The 20,193-nt window shown below is 45.7% G+C and overlaps 1 protein-coding gene across 4 annotated transcripts; it reads left to right on the forward strand.

Moving 5' to 3' along the window:
• Positions 1 to 1,740: 1,740 nt before the first annotated feature.
• On the forward strand, positions 1,741 to 19,952 carry LOC135262329 (protein Shroom2-like). 4 transcript variants are annotated; one of them, XR_010332181.1, is made up of 9 exons: positions 7,776 to 8,139; positions 11,043 to 12,537; positions 13,545 to 13,606; positions 13,876 to 14,553; positions 15,030 to 15,743; positions 15,883 to 16,033; positions 17,124 to 17,393; positions 17,628 to 18,015; positions 18,162 to 19,952. XR_010332181.1 is itself a non-coding variant. In XM_064349307.1 (8 exons), exons 2-8 carry the CDS (start codon positions 11,053 to 11,055, stop codon positions 17,919 to 17,921), a joined length of 3,654 nt encoding a protein of 1,217 aa, XP_064205377.1. In that variant the 5' UTR covers positions 1,741 to 1,934; positions 11,043 to 11,052; the 3' UTR covers positions 17,922 to 19,952. The 4 variants fall into 4 exon arrangements, 3 of the variants coding, with proteins under 3 accessions (XP_064205377.1, XP_064205376.1, XP_064205375.1); XM_064349307.1 differs by lacking the exon at positions 7,776 to 8,139 and adding an exon at positions 1,741 to 1,934 and having other exon boundaries at positions 17,628 to 19,952; XM_064349306.1 differs by having other exon boundaries at positions 7,775 to 8,069; positions 17,628 to 19,952.
• The last annotated feature ends 241 nt before the right edge of the window (positions 19,953 to 20,193 follow it).

The following is a 20,193-nucleotide window of genomic DNA, read 5'->3' on the forward strand; positions in this document are numbered from 1 at the left end:
GAGCAGGCAGAACAAACCTAAATATAAAGAACACTGAGGATTATAGTCCACTGTGACGTATTAAGAGTGAAAATTTATGATGTCATCATTTCACAGAAAGTTCAATGCTGACCTTGGAATCAATTATTTAATTCAAGTTTAATATGGAATTTAATATCAAATGAGACTAAATTAAATAAATACATATTCAATAAGAAAATAACGAATTAAATAAATAAATTGATAATAAATGAATGAACAATGAAATAAATTCATAATTAAATAAATAAGCAATAAAATAAATGAGGAATTAATTATTTTATATATCTTATTTATTTAATGAGGTTTACTTTCGAAGGACACTTTGCACATTGGCTTTCTTATTAATTTCATCGCGTATTTATTTCAAGGCGTATTTATTTCTGCTTACATTTATTTCACTGCGTATTTATTTCACAACGTCTCGGACTGTGCGTAAACATGAAAGTGGCGGGGTCAGCTATGATCGTAGAAGCAGTGCATAAATAGGCCCCACGGTGAGGGGAAACAACCCTTTGCTCACCATATAGTTTGTAACAGTTAGTATTATCAAGATTGTAAAAAATTTGAGTGGTGGGCTGTACAAATAACAAAGCTAAGAACACCTATTTCGGTTTTTATGTCCTCCCGCGCAAAAACGCCAAGCCAACAAGGAGGAAAATGTCCTTTAAAATAAAGAAACGGGGAGAAATGGCTCCTTATTGGGGCCCCTGTCACTGCCAAATCTTTATAAACCTCAAAATATAAAAATGAGCCTTCTGCACAACAAGGACTATTTTGGGCCTATGAGATGCTGGTTGTGGTAAGAAACTAATCAGACCTAATTACAGTAAAAAAAAAAAAAGGACTCTATTAATCAAATGAAAGGTTTAGAAAGACACATTTGCACGTTGAGGAAATGAACATTTGAACATTTTCCATTCTTTTATGTCATTAAATAAAATTGCTATTGTAGTGTGAGGTCTGATATTTCTCTTTTGAGTGTGCGGTTTGAAAGAAAATCTCTAATAGAGTATTTTACTCTTATGTTCTATGAACTAGTTACTTTATATTACTGAGTGACAAAACACTAAACAAAAGCTGTGAAAACACCTCTAACAATGTTGGTTTAATTGATAACAGTCTAAAACACAACACAAAGCCTATCAGACAAGTGTGTATTTAAGTACAGCAGGTTCCTGGATGTAAATCACTCATGTGGACCGCTCCCTGCTTTTGAACTGTAACTCGAGTCCTGTAACCTCTCATATCAGAAAGTCCCTGTGTGTGTTGCATTCAGTTTCTGTGCGTGTTGTTGTTGCATGTGTATGTACAAGCGCACATGTGTGCGCATCAGAGATTAAATCTAGTCAAATAGTGTCTAACAAGATACGCAGTCTGCTTACATCTGCATGCGATGCATCAGAGCCAGCGACCACTGTCTAACAAAGAAACAGTGCGCAGCTCGCATATATCTGCCATGTTCTTATAGCTGGATATTCACTATTGAAGCCGGGGGGTGGGGGGAGTAATTATTTTATAGGGGAAATGGAGTTCCCAAGGGCCAAAAAAGACAGTGTGACACTCGGGATTGAAACCTGGAAGCTGCTGTTAAGAAACACAGGCCCCTGACCCCTATCCATTTGTCCGTTCCCACATTCCTCCTGTGGCCGTGGAGGCGTGGCTGTGCAATCGGGACCTTGAAAAGGTCAGGCTCAAAGTACGGTGTTTGACGGGAGTGTTTTTTTTTTTTTTCGCAGAAAGAGGAAGAAGAAACAGCTCCTGGTCCCTGTAAACACATGCATGTCAGCACAGTGAGGATATCTGCATCTCCCGACAGCAGCTGTACTCTGCAGGATAGTCTCCCCAGCCACAGCGCAGTCAAGCCTGCTCTTAGGATCCGTTTCCAGGGTGGTGCTGCATGTAAGATTAATCAGGTAAGTTTTTTCCCCAGACGGCACTATAATGCTCAAGGAGAAATTAACAGGCTTTGTTTCTGAACATCGGCTGAAGATTTTGGTAATGCTTCTGGATCACGTGCATTTTTTTGGCCTCACTCAACCTGTTTTCATCAAGGTTTATATCACCGTATCATTACTCCAATTCTGCAGTCTGTTGAGAGAACATCCTCACGTAAAGCATAAGTAGTATAATATAGTTTTTTTAAATTATTGAATTATTTTGTCAACTAATTTAGTCATCTAATCTACAGATACCAAATGCTTCATGCTTTCTTCCACTTTATTGGCAATGGCAACTCATTTGGGGATTTGCTTGATTATGCAGTCCCACTGCTCCCATTAAAGGATGTCTTTTTTGTTTGGTTAAACATTGAACAGGTGCCATCTTTCTTTTTCATAAGCTCTTCCCATCACCGTATGAATAACCATGAATCGCCATGAAGCCAGAAGTTATTTATTAGCTGAATGTTATTTATATCTATCTCTATGGTTCTTGCTCCGCAGAGGGAAAAAAAACCTGCTCAATTTCCAGGAGAAATTCACCTCTATTTTTTATATATAACCAGAGGGTGCCGCACAGTGCTAGGTGCAGCAATGTGGAGAATGTTTCAGTATGTCCACAGAGGTGATTTCCTGGAATTTCAATCATACTAAGCATATCAAACTGCGTCAAGCTAATGGAGTGTTTAAACCACATCTAACCACATGCCTTCACCCAGGAGTCATGTTGTCCTCCTGGCTTTTTAAGTGTCAAAAGCCAGCCAGAAGGCAAACCCGAAATGGACCTATAAACAGCAGTGACGAAATTGGGAATCCAGGCAGATCCCATGCCGGGGAACAGAGAGGGGACAGACAACCTGCATGTTTTGATTTATTATCCAGGATATTTGGCTATAACACCACAGCTCACAGCTATCGAAGATGCATTCCCCCTTGAATTCGGCACTTCATTTCAACAAAAAATGTGTAAGCAGATTCTGCACAACAAATCACTGTGAAGTTTGTCAATCAGCCATTGTTGTGCACTATACAGAAAGAAACAATCTCATTAACGCCACATGCTGAGGTTCAAAATCAAGTACAAAGTTTGTTTACTATTAAATATAGCAAATGTATATATTTAGGTTTTTCAAATGTAACTAAATCTGCATATTCATTAAGCCTCTCTGTTTTTTATCAGTCAAATGAACATTCAGTTAAATTAGTTCTTTCATGACTATGTCCAGTATCTGGAGTAGTACGTCAATGCACAGTTTAGGTAATTGGGCTTGGAACCATTAGCTGTTGCATTGTACCAGGAAAAATACAAGCTGTTTAATTTCCCCGGATAAGTGTGACTTAAGCTTTATTAACAGCAGAAGTAAAAGTTTACACAGTGTGTTTTTAATCTAGCTGTTCTCAGCCTTTCAAAAAGTCATGTGACCTATGTGAATTTTTTTCCCCAGTCAGATAAATCACAGCATTTGTTTGAGTTTGCTATACCTAATCGGTGATAGTGGTTATTTCTTTCAAACTTCATCCAATTATTTAAATGCAACTACAAGCATACAGTATGCAGAATTCCCAAACTCCCCCCCCCCCCCAAAATAAATAAATAAATAAACAAACCCCCACAGGGAGGAATTAGTCTGATAACAAAACAAGCAACATGCTGTGATAATAAGCACCACCCCCACATCCACCCAACTCCCTGCAATTTTGTGCACGGCTTTTTATATATTTGCTGCTCATGTAGCATTGCTCACTCCACTCACACAGTAAAACAGCTTTGCAATGACCAATCAAGTTCTAGATTATTTGTCTGCATTTGTTGTTCCCGAGGGATGGAAAATTTAACTGACCCAATGAAACCAGTAGGACAGGAAATAGCTTAATCATGGTGAGTTTCCAGCAAATTAGATTTTGTTGTTGCAGTACCTGTTAGCTGAACATTAATATGCCAGGCCTTGACATGCCAGTTAAGTTACAGTGTGCCCAGACTGGCCATATATATTCCGCAGAAGTTGCGCTGCAAACACAAAAGTCTGTAACAAAGAATAGGGTTGCAGTGTACGCATACAGTAGCTAGAGAACATGTATGTTGTATTAAATTCAGTTCCCCTGATTGAAATAAATACAGGTGAACTACCAATGCCTTGGCAGTTATGCTGCGTTTTATCATTAGTGAATCCTGATTACGACGGGGAGTCTTTGTTTGCAACTTTGTTAGCTTTGTTAGTGAAGTTGGCTACACGTAGCTAGATAGCGCGTTCAGTTCCCGATTGAAATAAATGCAGGTGAATTACCAAGCTAGCCATGTTGCAACTATAAACAGTAACAGCAGTTCCCACAGGGAGGAAGACATCTTGATGGGAGAATATAATTCAATACAAAAGATCCCCAATGTCAGGCATCTAGCTGCCTAACATGACTAGCTAGCTAAATTACTTACAGGCCTAACAGAAAACAGGCCAACTCAGTTTTCATCCCTTTGGCGAACTTCAGCTGAGGCCACAGAGGAAAAGCAATTCCAAGGTTGACTCTTCTTATTGAACGAGCCCTGTCAGCTTGCCTTTTTGCTTCGCTGTATCTAGGCTTCTTAAAATACATCACCGTAGCAGCTATCAAGCATTTCTGGAATCTGATCCCAAAGCATAGGCTTGGTAGCCAGGCCCATCCCCGCCCTCACAGAAAAGAGTGCAACACCCAGAAATGTCCCAAACACATCTTAGAATACCGAATACAGGTAAAAGTCAAGTAAAAACGAAGTAATGACATAGATGGCCAGTGCATCATAGACATGCCTTAGCATGCTTATTTTATAATATTTTCAAGTTAAAAGATTCTGCAGTCTGTCTTTAATCCTACAGGTCAGAGAGTGAGCTGAAAATGGCTGGATGCTGCAGGTCATCACAAAACCTTCCTCTAACGTTTACATTTTGTCATGGTTCTGTGGTTTGTCTGCGTTTCCCTTTTTGGGCCGCCAGATGGCGGCACTTCAGTTTTTAGTTCTGTTCATTTACCCTGTTTAATTGTATTATTGTTTTCAATTATTCAATTATTGTTTTTTGGTTGTCTCGTTTTCCCTTCCCTCTCTGTGGCCTGATTGTGCATTGTGCCCTGCTGTGTCTCGTCAGTGTCTTGACTATTTAAGTGCTTGTCTTCCCTGACTCGGGTGCTGGATCCTTGTGTATGCTTCTGGTTATGTTTCTGCCCTGCGTGTTTCCTCCTGAGAGTAGCTCCCTGTGTGTTTCTGCCCATGTTCTGTGTTTACGTGCTTTTTGGGTTTTTGGATTTTCTTTGTTTCCTGAGTTTTGAAGATTTACTTTGTCTTTTTTAAGAGTTGCCATGCGAGGCCTTTTGTTCCCTTCTTTTGTTCCGGATTGGTTAAGTAAAGTCTTTGTTTCAATTCCGTTTGGAGTTCTGAGTTTTTTTTCCCCCCTCACTCTGCGTTTGGGTCCTAACCACCCACTTTCGTGACACATTTTCCTCAATGTGCAGGAAGAACTTCCTAGTCTGCTGTCTGGTATTTTTATTTGTGCCACAGCGCTGTGTGGTGGTGGCTATTGGAACAGCAGTCGACAGTATTTTTGTAGGCCCTGTAAGTGATGGATTCTATAACTGCCTTTGATATTAGTTTTGTGAGTATCCAAGAACATTGAGAACACGACATTTGACTGTCTGGTATGCACAAGCATTACTCCTGTGTTAGAGAAGAGGCTTTTGATATCGGGGCTGGTTCTAGGTGTAGGCAGCACCCACTGGAGTCCTGGCTGGCTTAAACGGACCCACCTATGGGGCGATCAAGCCAGTTGTGCCCCATCACTACAGACTCATACAAGGATGCAAGGTGTCACTGCTGGATTGGGATTATAAACAAATTGTTAAAAATTGTAAAAAGTGTTAAAAAGTATTGGGAAGATTCAGGTTTTGGGAAATTGATAGTGGAAGGCTGAGGGTTTCAGTTCTGCAACAGCTGTAGAAGATTGAATTTATCCTCCAGCAATAGTAAAAACAGCAGCTGCACAGCTTATATCAAATCAGTATGGTTTGTTGGATGGCAGTTAAAATTTAAATTTATGAGCCACATTTGGGGTAACATTTGAGCGCATGTGTGTTAAGAACAGTCTCGTTTCCTGGCATCCTCTTGGTTACATTGCTCTCACTACACAGCCATCAGACGCTGTTGTGGCTGCTGGGCTGTGATGGATACTTTACAGGGAAATCAGGGAAAGGGCCAGGGCAACAAACAACTCATTGTGTTGAGTCCTTCCTGAACATCACTGCTCCTGGGCTGTCCGGGTTAACAGGCCTGTTCGGCACTCTGATGACATGGAATGCGGAAGGAAGTGTGTGACTTACATAAATAAGCATAATTACCGTTAAGACAGGAGGGAGGGCGGTGAGGGGGGTGGGGGGTCAGGGTAACTCGCTGTTTTCCTGAGACTGGTTTGATGAAGAACACTTTTTGGGGAAGTAGTAGTATTGGGGAATTTCCCCCTATTCTCATTAGCCGTCATACAAATTCTCCAATTCTCAGTGTTTGTACCCCATGCACATACTGTAAAAGCAATCCCTTTTATAGCATGACTGTGTCTCTTATGTGGGTGTGCTGTCTATTCTCCAGACCAGGGCAATTAGCCTTTCATTTTTAATCAGAGTTTACAGTAATGCATTCTGGGAGGAACCCCTCCCACAGAAACAGAACTCCAGGATTTAAGGTCCTGCTGTTGCTCCTCTCTTTCCTGGCAGGATGGGGCTGCCTTGCCTGACTCACAGTGACAAAACTGGGTGTGGGAACAGTGCCTCCAAAAAGTGCCCCCTCCCATCTTCCCTCCTCTTCTCATTTCTTAATCGTCTCCGGTATTCCTTTAACAGTATTTTCAGGGTGGTTCATTCAGTTAAGGCACCATGTTGTGTTGCAAGTATGAGCTCCCATGATCTCAGATCGAATCCAGACTCTGCCAGTTCCCACTGTGACTGGAAGATCAATAGGGCAATGCACGACTGGCAACTGTGTTTCCTAGGGTACAGGAGGGTTCAGTCACTTAGGGGTCTGTGCTTCATTGCTATTTTGTGACCCCCGCTGGTCGACTGGGCTTGTGTGGACTGCATATGAAAGGTCTTCTTTCAGCTCCACTCCATGCAAGCAAAGCTGGCTGGCGACAACATGGTTAGGAGGAGAACCGTGGACGTCTACAGTCTCTTGAACTGAAAGTGGGGTTCACGCATGAACGTTGCTCTGATTGCAGATAACTGGCCAGTCCAAATTAGGGTGGAAATTGTACATGTTCAGCCCAATGTTGGGTTACAAGTTTATGAAAAAAATAAAATAAAATCTAAAGTTGTTTTAGCACTGCAGTTACAGCCCGACCCCCAACACTATGTCAACATGGTATCAGTCTGTGGAGCGCATCCATATGTCCTGTGGCATGACAGTTCATCTGCATTCACCATGCTGCCAACGTTAAGAACACGTTTCTCTGTGCACTGTGCACAGCTCCATCCGCACTGACCCCTTACCCAAGAGACAGGGAAACTCCAACTCAACGCCCCCCCACCCCACCCCACCCCACCCCACCCCACTCCACTTCCCAAATTCACACAATGCTGCAAAGAGTTATGGGTATTATTTCAGCCCCAGATATGTGTCCCCTTTATCTCCCCTTAACAGATTATTTTGCCTCAGCTCGACTTCCTGCTTCTAAAGGGGTTAGTTACGGGGGAATTGGGCTCTTGCATGCAGTATTGGGGTAGGGTTGGGGGGGGGGGGGCTGTGATGCCCTTACATTATATTTTAGATTTGTATAAAGCAATGTCAAACAGAGAGTGGATAAATGCCAGCATGACAGTTCCTCTATGACTCTCTCTTTCCTCAAGTCAATATTTTTCAGCCTGTGACGCAGAGAGGGGCTGGAAGTCCACCTCGTGTGGCCAGTGCTATATTCAGCCGACCCATTACACCTCCAGGGTTATTCAGCGAAGCGTGACTAGCTGGCTTCCACTGTGGACACTGTGCTCTGGGATTCTAATAAAGGCTGCTACACACACATGCACACACACACACACACACACTGAAACACCAGACCTGGACTACATCAGAGAACAGAACGTGGATTTATAGGACAGCGGGTAACTTTTCTTAATTCATATGAACGCTTTTCCCAGAGAGATTGCGCTGGACTGTATGGAGTTTGCTGCTGTAAGTACTGTTTGTTATACAGCTGTTGGGCTGAGACAGGCTTGGCTGAGCTGGAGGGCTTTTAGATTTGACAGATCAGCTGGAGAATACAGTAATTGAAGAGAATAAAGCTGATCTTTGTGTGAGCTGCTTTTAACATGATCCCACACTCAGAAGTCATTGCTTTTTTCTGTTCATTCTTTGTTTGAGGTTGAAGATTGTTCCTGTTTATTTAAACTGGGGGCTAAACTGATAGCATGAAAGTCTTAACTTCCCTTATTAAGAAGTGATTTTTATTTTTGCGTATGAGAACAAAGGTAACAAATGCTGAATTACTGTTATGACATAGGATAGGCTTATGCTGTCCTCTCAAGCATGGTCTGTGTTGTGCCTTCTAAAGGCTGAAGCTTTGTATATTTTCTGCATTTTTTAAATGTCTTAGATTTTTGTCTTTTAGATTTTGACTCTGTTTGTTTGAAACTGTACCGTGAATCCATAGTCATTGTGTGAATCTGTCATTGTCTGTCATTTAAAAATATACAGAAAATATACAGTCTATTTGTTTTGCATAATTAAGTTGGTATATAGCAGAAATGTGGCAATATATCGATTCACTGTATATTAAGTTTAGTACTTGGGGTTAAAGGGGGGGCGACATAGCTCAGGAGGTAAGACCGATTGTCTGGCAGTCAGAGGGTTGCCGGTTCAAAACCCCGCCCTGGGCGTGTCGAAGTGTCCTTGAGCAAGGCACCTAATCCCCAACTGCTCTGGCGAATGAGAGGCATCAATTGTAAAGCGCTTTGGATGAAAGCGCTATATAAATGCAGTCCATTTAAAGGAAATGCATTGTTGTCTGTAAAATGTGAAATTTAGGGCATAATCAGATAGTGACTACGGAATAAATTCTACACTGTTAAAAAACCTGTTGGTGAAGTGCTACCTCTGGGCCAGATTCCCAAGGTCCTTTTACTTCTTCCACAGATATTTAGTCGAGGTTTGGCTTTTCTATTTTCTGTTGAGGAAATTGAGATATTTTTAATGAAACTTTCATGAGACCACTTGTTTTTCTGCATTGCTGAGGATACAGTTTGTTCTCTTGTACTTTTTGAGTCATAGAAGGGTGACTTGAGCAGTTAACCCTTTATTTACCATGGAGTGTGTGTGTGAAATTCGCTCAGCTGAATTCCTCATTTGAATTGTGTTAGGGTTCATGAGCAAAAGTGGGCTCAGGGTTCACTCTTCAGGTAGAACAATGAACCACAAAGATCCTGGCCACCCTCATTTCAGAGCTGGTACACTGCTGGTGCACCAGAGTGTCCAGCCCCCATTACCTGGGCCTCACTCAAACTTCTCTCAGGCCTGGTTGAGACAGTCTACCCTCGTTAGGATTGTATTATTATTCATGGTTGTGAGGCACTCCTTAGGGAATGTGGTGGCAGGTTCCAGTTCGTGTGGGCATGCAGTTGATGAAAGTTCTTCACCCTAGATAAATTTGTCTGCTAAGCAAAACAAAAATAAAATAAAAGAAATAGTCTACTACTACTACTACTCCTTATTAATAATAATAATAACAATAATAATAATAATAATAATAATAATAATAATAATAAAAATCAGAGTTACTTGTCTTGTGTCATAGTTGCATGTCCATGTCACCTGTTTCCCTGGCTCTGTATTCTTCAGAAAGCATGTAAAGAAATGAAGGCTAGTATTGAGTAATTCAGACAAATGCTTGTCTGAAAAATCTCAAAAATTGTTGATTGATATGATTAAATATGAAAAAAAAATATGAAAAATTGAGGATAAAAAAGGGCATATGTATTTCTCACGTGAATGAGCAATCATTCATTGTCTGTGGTGGCCATGCACCTCTCCCCGTGATGAAAATGAAAAGAACAGATTGGTGTTCACAGAGTGTCTAAATGGCTAAATAAGGCCAGTGGAGCGAAGTGACCAGGCCGAGGGAAATTTTTGCCGCTGGTGGATTTCCCTTGAAAAACAATCGACAGGAAGCTGATCTCATGTCTTATGTCAACATCCCCCGTACGGGACACACTGCTGCTATTTTGAGAATGTGATTTGGAAATTTTATTTAAGATGAGCGTCAAAGGGCCAGCACATTAATCTTCTAAATTAACACATTGATGCTTCTCGAGTTAAAGAAACCACTTAGAGGAAGTTACATTTAAAAAGCCATTTTCCCATCCCTGAACAAGATTATCTGAGTGTTCCTATTATGATCGCTGCATATGATCGAAATGATCTTCTCTTTCTGTTTCTGTCTCTGTCTGTTAGAGAAAAAAAAACTATTTTCAAATCACACTCATTTCAAAAAGAATCCCTATAATAGGTTCCTGTTCCTATTATAAATGTTTAAAGATTAATGTTTAAAGATATACCTCATCCATAAATGTAATTAAAAATTGTGAATAATTTTCTTTAAGTATACTTAATCAGTTCATGCTGGTTTGATAATGTATAGATACAGATATTATATAACGTCACTATTATTTTTCCCCCTCTACACCCAGTTTGGAATGCCGATATTGTCATATGACTACCTACGCTGTCTATTCAGTGATAAGCATGCACTCTGAAGTATGTGATGTTACTGCTGCTTCTTATCACACCACAGTTGGCTAGTCAGGCCCGCACAGACATAAGGCAGAGTAAGACACTTTGCGTGCAGCTTATCAGGTGCATGTGTGGGTGACTCAGCAGCAGGGGTCGCAAGTGAGCAATGAGATGCTGTCGCCTCGGCAGGCTGAAACTTTCCCATCTCTGGTGATGCAACCAAATTTCCCCTTTGGAGCAATGCAGATTTAGTCATTGACTTTGAGTCCGTGGGTTTGCAAACAGAGAGATAAACAGGGTGCAGCATATCTGTAGAGATGCACTGACATGTTCTCCCTCTTTTTGTACAGTGACCTGAGTATGCAGTGGAGCCAGCCATTTCAACCGTACAATACAGACCACAATACTGACCACATTATGGACCACAGAACGGATCACAGTACTGACGACAGCGCTGAAGACATTGCAGACCGCGGGGACTCTGCCGACAGCAGGGGGCGCCTGTACCACCCCAGCCGGTGGTCCTCTGACAGTGAACTGGACAGAAGGTGGGGCTATAAAGGGGATGGTGGGGGGCGCCTGGCCCTGCATCAGTACTACAGTCAATTCTACAGGGAGAACCGCTCGGCCTCTTGTCCTCCCGCCCCTGAACACAGAGACCTCTCCCCCTTGTGTCACCCTGAAACTGCGACACGGACCGGGGGGCACAGACCCAGCACCACTGAGCGGCTCCTGACAGCCCCATTGGGGGTACTGGAGGCCAACGCTGCTAGGCCTGAGGACCAGTGGGACAACAGCAGGTGTTCTACCCCAGGTTCAGTGGGCATGTCCGACACTGTGGAGCCATGGGTGCACATCCAGCACCCCTGGGATCACATCCCCAATGTTTCCGGCGGTGCCACAGGGCAAGCGGGGTACCTGGGTGGAACGACCATCCTGGGCCCCAATCAGGGACCCCTTCAGGAAAGGGCAGGGGAAAAGGGCTGTGAGCCCCCCAAACCGCTGGCCAAACACAGCCTACCTCCACAGGAGCACACATCCACATCCCACAGACCCAAGGAGTGCTTAACTTCTAACCCGCATAATGAGAACCAGGAGAGCAAGACTAAACTGACCAAACCCCAGATACACTGGGACAAGGGGGAGAAGCAGGAGCATCTCCTGTGTGGAGGCCCTGCCGGGATAAAGGCCCCTCCTCCCTCTACTTCACAGCCAGTCAATTCCCGCCAGGGTCAGAGGTCCCCAACCAACACACCCAGTGGATCCTGTAATAACCCCGCCCCTGCCTCCGCCACCCCGGCTCTTCCCGTCCACAGAAGCCCAGCCATAAGGGAGGCTGCACTGCCAGGCAGGGCCCATAGGTGGCGCTGGACCCCGGAGCACAAGCTGCAGCCAGAGTTTGAGCCTGAGGGCAGGAGGGTGAAGCCCTATCACTCGTCCGGATCAGAGGAGAGCGACATTCCTCCCTTCGCCGAACGCATGCGCTTCTTCGAGGAGACCAGCAGGAGTCGCTCTGTCTCACACCTGCCTGGACTGATGTGCCGTGCCCAAAAGCCCAAAGTGCACCCCAGCAACCACAGGAGGTACTCCTATCAGGACCCTGAGCTCTGCTGTACGCCAGAGGCATTGGCGCAGACTGTTAGCCCCAGAGAGAGAGGAGAGCCCTCGAACCCGGAGCAGAACTGCAGCAGCAGAGCACAGGGACCTGAAGACCCCAAGATGGGCCTTAGCGTAGATGTGCAGTGCAGCAGCTCCCTCTGTGATTCTAGCACCTTCCGTCCAATCACTGTTCCGGGCCACCAGGACTGCTCTCAACAGCAGCAAGATAGTAACACCCCGACGGAGGTAAGTAAGCATGCACACGCACACACACGCACACACACCATCACTCTCACGCACACATACATACTGAACATAAACACATGCATGCACATATACATACATGTGTACATTCAGGCAAATGTACATGCACACACACGTACACAAATGCTCACACATTCCCACACACTCTTGAGGCAGGCTACACTTCTTAATTTTTGACCATGATATACCAACTAGAGCCAATAATTGTATCTTATGAAGGAATGCAGGTCAGGCTCCTGAACTGCCATGTTTGCTCTGGATAAGAGCATCTGCTAAATACTTGTTGCTAAATGAATACTTTGTAAAGTTGCACACAGCATCACGCCTGGATATCAAACCTTCAACCTTCTGGTGACCGGCCCAGGTCTATAAGCATGACACCACACTGCCAGCTAAACTAAATCTACTCATATACCCCATAATCTGTTCCTGTGTCAGTGTTCACCCACTGCAGGTTTGTGTAAGATTTCAATACATTTACACCAGGGCCATTAGAATGGGCTGGGATTTCTCATATGGGATTTCTCCAACTAGACAGCACTGTAAATTCAGTAAATAGAACATTCTGCAGAGGAACTTTTCAACATGAATTACACACGTTTCACTGCAATAAAACCCCAGTGTGATTACAGGAGTGGCCTCTGAACACTCACAGCCATCTGTTTCCCATTGAGCTCTTAGCAGGATTCCGTGAGGCATGGGAAGCATATATACTGGTGGTTTGGGATGTTTTTTTCTCGGCATAGCCTTAAAGGAAGTCAAAACTCATTCAGGAAAACCTGATAAAATATCAGAATAAAATATCTGAGTGTTCCAGATATTTTTCTTTTTTTTGGGGGGGGAAGTGTCCAAATATTAGCTACAGTGCCCCAGGCTCAGTCTTTCACACCCCTCTGTTTAGTTTCCTTACACTGTGCAAACAGGGGCCCCTCAGTGTTTGGAATTTTTAGAAGTGTTTGTTTGGAATAATGGCAAATCTCTGCTTGCAGGTACAGCTCAGGGGGGAGAATGAACAAACACAGCCCAATGGGAAATTCAGCCCAACACAGAGGTAAATCACTTCCTGTTCGTTGCATGTCCCACTTTCAAATAAAGTCTCTTTTTGTCTCCCACTGAGCATCATTAATCTTCGTGTGAGTGCTCATTTAGCACCACATATTTCTTTCAAAATCACTGTTTTAATAACCTGAATATATAATAACTTGAATATATATGTATATATGAATTGTATTGTGCTTCTTCTGTTTAATGTTTGGTGACTAAAGATAAAGGTATTTTATGGTAATGTGAGGGGAAATTAACTGACCTTCCTGCCTTCAGTGATTGCTGTTGCACTGGAGACCTCCAGACAGCAGAGGGTGCCCTAACACAAGGCTGCCAGAGCCCGAGGGATGCATCTGAAGTGCTTGAGAGACTGTCTGAGTGCAGTGGGGAAGTGGGAGCAAGGCAGAGCCAGAAACAGGTGGCCGCCATTTCTGAAAATGAAAACGGGGTCTGTGAGCAACTGCAGCAGCTGGACCCGGGTGCTACCCTACTCCAAGTGGCCATGCAGGGGGAGATGGGGGAGAGCAGCGAGCGGCCGAAGAGGAAGAAGGACCCCCCGCCTCGCCCCCCGCCTCCAAACTGGGCGCAATTCCACGGCAGGAGGGCGTCCTGTCACAATCTTCTCTCCTCCCCCCCCTCCCCGCCCCCCTCTCCAACCAGGCCGGGGAGCCCCTTACACCCCCTTCCCTGCCCCGAGGTCACCCGCCAGCGCTCCCACAGCTGCCCCCTGAGAGACGGAGGGGAGAGCCGACTGCTTGGCCCCGACCTCCCTCCTGGCCCCGCCCTCAGTCCTGGCCCCCCTCTCACACAGAACCCCGCCCTCCCTGCCAGCTCCGCCCTCATGCACAGGGCGTTCAGGCCTGTGGTGCCCCCTGTTGAGCAAAGCCTGCCGCTTCGACACCCTGATCCCCTGAGGTTGACTGACATGCCTGTATTAGCTGAGCCACACCCCAGGTAAGGAGACACTAAGCCCTGTGTTGCTCTGTGTATTTGTGGTACTGTGACAGCATTGGTCCAGTCACATCAGCTTCAGGGCTTCAACGTCACATACAAACAGACCCAAAGCAAACCCAGTCCCTGTTTATATCTACATGCTGCTTCACCTGCTGAGTTCCACTCTGTGAAAGGACTGTGGAGCTTCTGGTGGGAGTGTAGAGCAGTCCATAGATTGGCTGACTGTCCAGCTGTGACACCTTCTGAGCTGTGATCCTCCCTACATTCTAGCTGTCTGAATAAAGGAATAAAACTTTAGAATGTTATAATAGGGGGTCTGGTTGTTTTTATGATTTTTTCCCCACCGCTGTTGGTATTTTATTGGCTGGTGTTTCTGAACCTGATGTATATGAGTGTAGGTGTATGTTTCTTACTAATCTAGGGGTTGGGGTTCCCCCTGAGGTGCTAACCTGCCCACTGGGCGTGTCCTTCCCCAGGTTCTATGCCTTACAGGGGAGACCCTTCAACGGGGACGACAGACGCGACGCTCTGGAGCGACAGGTGGAGGCGAGGAAGGAAAGACGCCCTGCTTTTGATGCTCAGCACAGATTGGAAGTATCTGTCTACAGTGTTCAACGCAGTTCGGGGGTACCTGCCTACGGTCCTCAGCACAGTTCAGGGGTACCAACCTACAGTCCTCAGCACAGTTTGGGGGTACCTGCCTACAGTCCTCAGCATAGTTTGGGGGTACCTATTGGAGAAAATGGCTCTGTATTAAAGGACCACTTACCAGAGCCGTACTTCACCCTGACCTGTGAGCGGCACGGACCACAAAGCCGGACGTTTAGCAGGAACCCGAAGCTGAGGAGCACGCCCACCCACAACACAGTGAGGGGGGGAGAAGACACGCCCTTGGAGACTGACATTGACCAGTTTTTGGAGGAACAGAAGGTCCGATGCTCCTCCAGGCCCACGGCGGTCCTGGAGACGGATTTAGACAGTCTCCCCGAGATGCTGGCCTTGCCACCGGCCACATGGAGGGCTCATGGTGGCTCCCTGGTGGACCTCCTTCTGGAGGGAGGCCCTGGAGCCCGCACCAGGACTGACTTGATGGGGGAGCTGCTCCCACAAGGTGGGGAAAGACGGGAGGGCAGGGAGACTTGGAGGGGTGGAGGCGGCGTCTTGGGGCTTGGTCCAGATGCACTGCAGAGGTGAGGCCCCGAAACCGGGAGTACAGCAAACACACACTGTGCACCAAAAGTATTTCCACAAAATGTTTCTGAATGTGTTTAAATGGGTCTGTCCACTGGAGCACTGCATGACATAGCTGATCCTCCCTCTCCCCCATAGCTCTGCGTGGGGTTTTTATGCTTCTCAAGGCCCAGGATCCAGCCACTCCTCGTATTACAGCACCTCCTCAGCTGAGGACCAGCTGCTAAGCCAGGCCCAAGAGCTGCCAGGGAGGAAGGAGGAAGGAGACGATGAGCTCTCCTACAAGAAGGTAACCTCATGCCTGCGGCTGGCAATGCTACAGATTGATCAGAGGAAAGCCTTTTATTAAGTGGGGGATAAAGGATGTTTTTTTGTGTGCTGGATCATGGGAGTAGGCCTGTCAGTTGGCCAGTTGGCCAGTATGATGCTGTGTGGTTGGGACTGTATGTATATTTCACAGGCTATAATGATGGTCAGCACCATATTAACATTGAAAAATGTGTCTCTCTGCTGTTGATGATGTTATCTTCTATTTGATAATCCAGGGACATCTGGATAATATAGAGAATCTGTGGTTATAAACAGTGCTGTTTGGTTGGGGGTCAGTACAGTAAGTACTGGGCTACTCCATGGTATGGTTTGGCCATCAGACCAAAATCTAATGAGACCTGAATGCATGTATTGGGTTTGGACAAGGTCAGGTCGAATGATTAATTTTTTTTTTTTGCCATTTACAAAATGTGGCATGACTTCTACATTGCACTGCTGGGAAATGTAGCTACATGGGAAGACACTTTGCTACAGTTCATGTAGCCCGTGGTAACCCAAAAGAGGACATAATATTACTTTTTCCTGTGTGTTGGGGGTTAGTACAGCTGAAGATGTGTATTGGAGGTCAGTATGAGTAAAGGTATGTGTTGGGGGTTAGTGTAGCTGAAGCTGTGTTTTGGAGTTCAATATGAGTAAAGGTATGTGTTGGAGGTTAGTACAGCTGAAGCTGTGTGTTGGAGGTCAGTAAGAGTAAAGGTATGTGTTGGAGGTTAGTACAGCTGAAGATGTGTATTGGAGGTCAGTATGAGTAAAGGTATGTGTTGGGGGTTAGTGTAGCTGAAGCTGTGTGTTGGAGGTCAGTATGAGTAAAGGTATGTGTTGGGGGTTAGTGTAGCCGAAGCTGTGTGTTGGAGGTCAGTATGAGTAAAGGTATGTGTTGGGGGTTAGTGCAGCTGAAGCTGTGTGTTGGAGGTCAGTATGAGTAAAGCTATGTGTTGGGGGTTAGTACAGCTGAAGCTGTGTGTTGGAGGTCAGTATGAATGAAGCTGTGTGTTGGGAGCCAGTATAGATTAATCTGACGCTGATTGCTGGTTTCCGATTCCTCACAGCAACAGGTGATGGAGTGCGTGCGGAGGAGGCTGGGCGTGCTGCGGGAGGCGCAGCGGGGCCTGCAGGAGGACGTGCGGGCCAACGCGCGGCTGGGCGAGGAGGTGGAGGCGCTGGTGCGGGCCGTGTGCCGGCCCAGCGAGGCGGACCGGTTTCGCACGGTGATCGGGGACCTGGAGAAGGTGGTGTCCCTGCTGCTGTCCCTCTCCAGCCGGCTGCTGCGTGTGGAGACGACCCTGGAGGACCTCAGTGCCGAGAACCACCACGAGCGGGTGGGCACTCCCCGCACTCTCCCCCCCCCACATCCTGTCCTGTTCTATGTTCCTGCTCTACTCTTGATTTTTTTCCTGATTGTTAAACAATTTTTTCATGAACAACATTTTAACCATCTTCTCTTTGTGCACCATGATAAATGCATGACAGTAGCACCTCACCACACCTCCTCTCCTCTTCCTGTTCCACTCCTTCTCCTCTGCCACACCTCCTCCTTTGGTCTCCCTCTACAGTTCCGCCTGCTGGAGAAGAAGCAGCAGCTGCTGGCCCAGCTGACGGAGGCGCAGGAGCTGAAGGAGCACGTAGACGGGCGCCAGCAGGCCGTGTGCAGGGTCCTGGCGGGGTGCCTGACGCCGGAGCAGCTGCGCGACTACAGCCACTTCCTCCGGATGAAGGCCGCCCTGCTGGTGGAGCAGCGGCAGCTGGAGGACAGGATCCGGCTGCATGAGGAGCAGCTGCGAGCCCTGAGAGAGAGCCTGCCGCCCAGCAATGGCTCCCCCGCAGGCCTGGAGTACTCCTACTACTGACACACTACTGACAGCGGGGCTGAGATATCCTACTACTGACAGACTACTGACAGCGGGGCTGAGATATCCTACTACTGACAGACTACTGTCAACAGTGGCTGAGATATCCTACTACTGACAGACTACTGACAGCGGGCCTGAGATATCCTACTACTGACAGACTACTAACAGCGGGCCTGAGATATCCTACTACTGAAAGACTACTGACAGCGGGGTTGAGATATCCTACTACTGACAGAGGGCTTGAGATATCCTACTACTGACAGACTACTGACAGCGGGGCTGAGATATCCTACTACTGTCAGCAGGGCTGAGATATCTTACTACTGACAGCAGGGCTGAGATATCCTCCTACTGACAGCAGGGCTGAGATATCCTACTACTGACAGACTACTGACAGCAGGCCTAAGATATGCTACTACTGACAGACTACTAACAGCGGGGTTGAGATATCCTACTACTGACAGACTACTGACAGCGGGCTTGAGATATCCTACTACTGACAGACTACTGACAGCGGGGCTGAGATATCCTACTACTGTCAGCAGGGCTGAGATATCTTACTACTGACAGCAGGGCTGAGATATCCTCCTACTGACAGCAGGGCTGAGATATCCTACTACTGACAGACTACTGACAGCGGGCCTGAGATATCCTACTACTGACAGACTACTGACAGCGGGGTTGAGATATCCTACTACTGTCAGCAGGGCTGAGATATCTTACTACTGACAGCAGGTCTGAGATATCCTACTACTGACAGACTACTGACAGTGGGGCTGAGATATCCTTCTACTGACAGACTACTGACAGCGGGCCTGAGATATCCTACTACTGACAGCGGGGTTGAGATATCCTACTACTGTCAGCAGGGCTGAGATATCTTACTACTGACAGCAGGGCTGAGATATCCTCCTACTGACAGCAGGGCTGAGATATCCTACTACTGACAGACTACTGACAGTGGGACTGAGATATCCTTCTACTGACAGCGGGGCTGAGATATCCTACTACTGACAGTGGGGCTGAGATATCCTACTACTGACAGACTACTGACAGTGGGGCCAAGATATACTACTACTGACAGACTACTGACAGTGGGGCTGAGATATCCTTCTACTGACAGCGGGGCTGAGATAACCTACTACTGAGAGCAGCGCTGGGCTATGCTAATTACTGACCGGAACTACTGACAGAACTGGGCTTCATCTACTACTGATGGGACTGGGCTACCACAGTGGGGGGCCAACATTCCCCTCTGATCCAGGGGGTTGTGGTTTAATGAGTAGCACTCTCATTTCATTGCTGCTGTAAAACTGGAGGGAGCAAACAGGGATGCAGATCTTTCAAATGCGGTGCTCTGGAATGATGCCTCCATGGATCTTCATCTCCAAATTATCACTTGCAGTACTTCCTGTTTCTAAAGTCTTCAGTGTTTAATGATGAACATGCATTCAAGCAGGACTGACTGTGTTATTTATTTATTTTATTTATTTCTGCGTTCATGCGTGGGGCGATTAAGGTGAATATGGGAGGAAGTGGAGGGGTCGTGGTGCCTGGTTATGAGGCACGTCTACAGGCAGACAGACAGACAGAAAACGTTTGTCACATATGCCTGGGAGCAGGCATTAATATACAGCACAGTAACCCCAGAACAATAAATTAAATACTATTAAACAGACCATTCTTCATAATAAATTCAGCTCTTAATGAAAAAGTTTCCACAGAGCACATTGCGAAGGGAGAGTTCTTGTTTGGACTGATATAACTGCACGGGCTAAAAGATGGGAGGGGCTGATGCAGTGACACAAAGGAACCAATCACAATGGCTTGTGGCCAGTCACATAAACAAAGCTTCCTTCAGATGAGTCTTGCAGAAATGTACTGATGTGACTGCTGGATGGCGCCACAGCTTATCTGATGTCAACTGTCCTGCTTTGGGTGAAACTATTGCTGTGACTAAATACTTTGAATTGTATTCATTGTACCAAGAATGCTGTAAAAATAAACCACTGACATGTGTTAACTTCCTCCAGTATTGCAGGGTTAGTGCTTTCCCTAATGTATCCATTACATTACATTATAATCACTTGACAGAAACTCATATCCAGAGTTATTTTCATAAGTAGACAGTATTAGTGTTACTCTCAGAAAAATGCAGCTTTTCCAAGAAGGCACAGAGGCCCATTTATAATCAGTAAGTGTAATAGTATTAACTTAAATAAATATAACAAGGGGAGGATATACATGGACTGTGAACATACTGTAAGAA

The sequence above is a fragment of the Anguilla rostrata genome, chromosome 9 (genome assembly GCF_018555375.3).
Source record: "Anguilla rostrata isolate EN2019 chromosome 9, ASM1855537v3, whole genome shotgun sequence".
Lineage (NCBI taxonomy): Eukaryota > Metazoa > Chordata > Actinopteri > Anguilliformes > Anguillidae > Anguilla > Anguilla rostrata.

Coding starts and splice junctions, on each gene's coding strand:
- LOC135262329 (XM_064349307.1), top strand. CDS start 11,053: ATGCAGTGGAGCCAGCCATTTCAACCGTACAATACAGACCACAATACT. Junction 12,538..13,544: donor ATAGTAACACCCCGACGGAG/GTAAGTAAGCAT, acceptor CTCTGCTTGCAG/GTACAGCTCAGGGGGGAGAA. Junction 16,034..17,123: donor ATGAGCTCTCCTACAAGAAG/GTAACCTCATGC, acceptor GATTCCTCACAG/CAACAGGTGATGGAGTGCGT.